The sequence below is a fragment of the Pteropus vampyrus genome, unplaced genomic scaffold (assembly GCF_000151845.1).
Source record: "Pteropus vampyrus isolate Shadow unplaced genomic scaffold, Pvam_2.0 Scaffold7, whole genome shotgun sequence".
NCBI classification, from domain to species: Eukaryota; Metazoa; Chordata; class Mammalia; order Chiroptera; family Pteropodidae; genus Pteropus; species Pteropus vampyrus.
In genome coordinates this window covers 9,703,336-9,707,807 of record NW_011888788.1, presented here as the reverse complement: position 1 = coordinate 9,707,807, position 4,472 = coordinate 9,703,336, and the positions used below count along the sequence as shown (strand labels likewise).

The window sequence follows — 4,472 nt, the reverse complement described above, 5'->3', positions numbered from 1 at the left end:
TGTTTTCCCATTTGGATGGTTGTCTCTTTACCTTGTCGATGATTTCTTTTGCTGAGCAGAAGCTTTTTAGTTTGATGTAGTCCCATTCATTTATGTTTGCTCTTACTTCCCTTGCCTTTGAGGTCAAATTCATAAAATCCTCTTTAAGTCCAAGATCCTTAAGTTTAGTTCCTATGTTTTCTTCTATGCATTTTATTGATTCCGGTCTTATATTCCTTAATTCACTTTGAATTAATTTTAGTGTGTGGTGATAAACAACAGTCTAGTTTCATTCTTTTGCAGGTAGCCTTCCAATTTTCCCAGCACCATTTATTGAAGAGGCTCTCTTTTCTCCACTGTATGTTTTTGGTAGCAGCACAGTTTTAAAAGATCACCTTTTTACCAAACATTTCCCTAGCTAATACGAAGTTAAAATTTACCTCAAACCCAAGGCATGTCCTTTTGTGATTAAGAGGAAAATATCTTTTTATTAAAAACCCTTACTATAATAGACAAAAAAATACTACTCTTAAAACCTGAAAATAATATTGCCATAAGTTTTAATTTAATCTGAATCTGTCCTGTAATACAGACTTTGCTTTAATGGCTTGTCAAATGCTAATTTGAATTCTCTCTTTTTATTATTGTAAAAAATGTACAAAAATAAAGTCTTGGAAATGCAGTGAACCTTATCTTCAGTGACTCCAGAGATCCATGGCACAGAGTAATATGTACTTTTATTGAGGCAGGAATTGGTGTCAACAGCATCCCTGTGACTGACATTCACATTGGTATCTGCGAGTGAGCCTGACTGGTTACCTAAACTCTGCACTTTCATGGATATTTTCTGTTCTCCACTTGCTGCATGTAATGCTTGTAGAGTTAAGGTACACAAAGAAAATCTCTTTTGTGGAAAATGGTTCCATAAAGAAAGCCAACTATAGATGCCAGTGATGGAATTAAAGGAAATTAAAGCAGTTTAAAGTAGCAATATAGGAAGATTCACAAAAGTCTAGCAGCATACTCTGGATTTTTCTAGTATACATGGTTGTACTTGGTTCTTTAGGGTTCACATTTAATCCCATGGTCAATAGAAAAATACCTATTTAGTGGAAAAGACAATATATTAGATTTCAAAAGCAAATATTAAGATCCCGCCTTAATAGAATGTATTAGTATTGAAACAATAAAGGCAAAAGAACAGAGAAATTTCTTGTTAAAATACATATTTGAAAAGCATTTCGTATCAGAAAATTATCACATTTGCTATATTTAGTGTCATTGCTTAAAAAGACTAAAGTGAAAATGATAAATTTTTATATGGTTGACTTGGGGACTCATTTCTGCAACCAGTGACACTGAGTGGTCTGGTATCTAAAAACAAACTTTCACTCCTCTCCTGTTCTCAGTGATTTTGCTTCTAAAGATTTTACTTTATTGCTGTACAAAGGTCTCTGGGTTTCTTTATGAGTTTCAGTAATCTACTATCAGTTTATGAATGACAGATGTTATCCTGGAGCATTGATGACTAAGTTCTTTCCTAGAGGGGATTTCTGTTCCCCATACTCCTGTTTGGGGGGAAAAAACACTGTTGTATATTTGAACTTTTTTTTTTTTCCTTTTTATAGGCTGAAATGGCTTTGCTCGTGATGGATGAGGAAGAAGAAAGCAAGAAACACTTCAATTACAACAAAATTGTGGAGCACCAGAATCTGAGCAAAAAGAAGAAAAAGCAGCTTATGAAAAAGAAGGAATTATTAGAGGATGACTTTGAGGTAACCAGGGACAAAAATCATTAGCCTTTTAAAGCTGGCGTTGAATCTAAAGTCAGCTCTAGAGATGAACATTGAGTATAGTCAAAGTTAGCCTTGACATGTCTTAGGGAGGACCATGGTGCCAGCGCTACCATCTTTTAGTCTTACCCAGCCAGTTCATTCCCAGGTGGATCAAATCACTTTTCCTTTGGTTGAGCACTAGGTGAAGCAGTTGGCTTGTATTTTGGTAGCCCTGTTACACCCTGTTGTATAGCTTTTAATGTTAGAATCACATGCAGTACGATGCTCACTCTGGGAAAGATATACATAATTAAGTCCAACTGTGAAATAGCAAGTTCACATCACATTGTCACACTGTCATTGTGGACAGTGGTCAGTGCAGTAAGCTAAGCTTTTTTAATTGCTCTATTTCTTATTTCTGTTGTGCCCTCATTTCCCTCTTTATTTGCTAAGTCCATATTCCTAATGACCACACAGTCCCTGAACAGACAAGCTCTGAAGAGCTATCAGGAACTATTTAATGACTTCCAACCTTTAATGTGGAAGAATAGACCCAGAAGAACATGGGGGTAATTTTGAATTTGTGCAAAGGATGAAAAGGAGCATACAGTTAACTTCTACATAACATATAGAGAACTTTGAGGCCACTCTGTAGCTCCAATTTCTCTAAGTTGGTTCCATGTATGTGGCTGTTCCACTGAACTTTTCAATGAATGGCGTTCTTATGAAAAAGTTAAAAGCAAAGAATGATTTGTTGTCAAATCTTCTATTATGAGAACTGTCTTCACACATTAATAATCATGAATAATATTTTTATTTTGTTGGTGGTGGTGGTGGAAGTATCACATCTGTTGTCTTTACTATAACTATGTGACTTTATGATCCATATCTAGGTACATACTCATCTTTCCTGTGAGAATGATGGGTGGCAGTAAATCATGCTCCCTTTCTTGCTGGTCACCCCTGTGTCTGGCAACACTCAAAAGCCTGGCTGGAGTTAAGGATATGCTCTTAAATGTGAAACCACAGAGTTTTTGTAGAAACAGAGATAAATTTGGGGCTTGTATCTGATCAGATCTTGGTCATAAGGTTGCCTTCTTTTCCATAGTAATCTAAATCTTTTGATCTATAATCACCCTCAGTAGCTACTCATTTTGGCACCAAGGGTAAAGGTTTTTTAGATGTACTTCAAATGCAGTGACTTTACATAAAACTCCAGTAGGACATACTGTCTATGGCTTAATTATCCCAGCCAGGAACAATTCAGACTGTAAGCATGGGGAAGCTTGCCTTAGGGAACCATTTCTATAGTTACTCAGTCTAAGTGGCCAGTGTAAATACAGGCATCTATATATATAGACTCTTTCAAGGATATTGTCATTGCATGATAAGGACAGGGTGCCCTGCACGCTGTAGTTTAAAAGTAGGCTTAAAACTCCATTGAAGATCTGTGAAAAAACAATTTTCTGATGAATATATGCAGAATGCTCACAGTTTTATTTTATGTAATCAACAACTCACTGACTTGAAATTTGGCCCTATTTTGGGGCCTTTTGGTTTACTAATTTAATTTTTTTTTTTATTTTCCTTTTGGATTTATAGGTAAATGTTAAGGATGCACGGTTTCAAGCAATGTATACTTCGCACTTGTTCAATTTGGATCCTTCAGATCCCAATTTCAAGAAAACAAAAGCTATGGAAAAAATCCTTGAGGAGAAAGCCCGGCAGAGAGAACAAAAAGAACAAGAACTTACTCAGGCAGTAAAGAAAAAAGAGAGTGAAATTCAAAAGAAATCACAAAAGAGGTCCATTGATCCTGCCTTGTCAATGTTGATTAAATCCGTAAAAAACAAAACAGAGCAGTTTCAAGCAAGAAAAAAACAAAAAGTCAAATAATTATATGTTGTTTCTTTTTGGATTCAGAAAGTGTTCTAAAGTATATAGAAGTGATGGAATATTTATTGGGAAAAAGCTACCTTTCAAGAATATGAATAGTCTTATTCTGGCCATTGTAAAATTTCTTTCATATATTGCAGACTAATTGTGGATGATCAACAGATTTGTGCTCTGTATTTCTACAGATTAGTCATAATTAATTCAACCTGAATTATAGGATTTATAAAATGTTTATATTTTATGAAATTCAGTTTATACTAGTAGAAGATTACTCTACGTTAGCTTTATTTAAGACTCTACAATTCTATGTAAAAAGTAGAACAATGCCCAGTCTTAGGTCTAAATAAGATTTAAGAACAATTTTAAAATATGTATAAGCGATACATTAATTTCTCTAAAAGGCAGAAGACAGATTTAGATATCTATTTAAATAATTTATTTTTCTAGCCCTAAGGGATGGAAGCCAATAACTTTCTTTGTATTTTGGTCGTGTTTATTATAGTTTGTTTATGAAATTAATTTGTAAATAAAAGTACAAAACATTTTTATTTTGTATAGCAGTGATTTATTTCATTTCATACACCTTAAATAAACCACTATCTGGAAGAATCTCTGAAAAACTGTCCTCCTTAAAAGGACAACTCTATGAAGAGGCATTTCGTTTCCAGGTTTGCATTGCTCTTAATTATATTTGAAATGTTCGTGAGCTCTGCAGTGAATTTTTATTTATAGTAGCAGAAAAGTCTATCTGCTTTTCAGATTTTTGGAGTGCTTGGAAGGGTGGATATGTTACTATAAAATTTAAGGAATCTTAATTTTTTT

General features: G+C 34.2%; 1 protein-coding gene across 1 annotated transcript in view; it reads left to right on the top strand.

Moving 5' to 3' along the window:
• Positions 1 to 4,198, top strand: part of ESF1 (ESF1 nucleolar pre-rRNA processing protein homolog) — a 60,087-nt gene extending 55,889 nt beyond the window's left edge. The window contains exons 13-14 of the mRNA XM_011370314.2: positions 1,608 to 1,754; positions 3,357 to 4,198. Of these exons, the coding sequence (XP_011368616.1) occupies positions 1,608 to 1,754; positions 3,357 to 3,650 (441 nt within the window). The 3' untranslated portion in view covers positions 3,651 to 4,198. The remainder of the gene's footprint in view (positions 1 to 1,607; positions 1,755 to 3,356) is intronic.
• Positions 4,199 to 4,472: the final 274 nt, after the last annotated feature.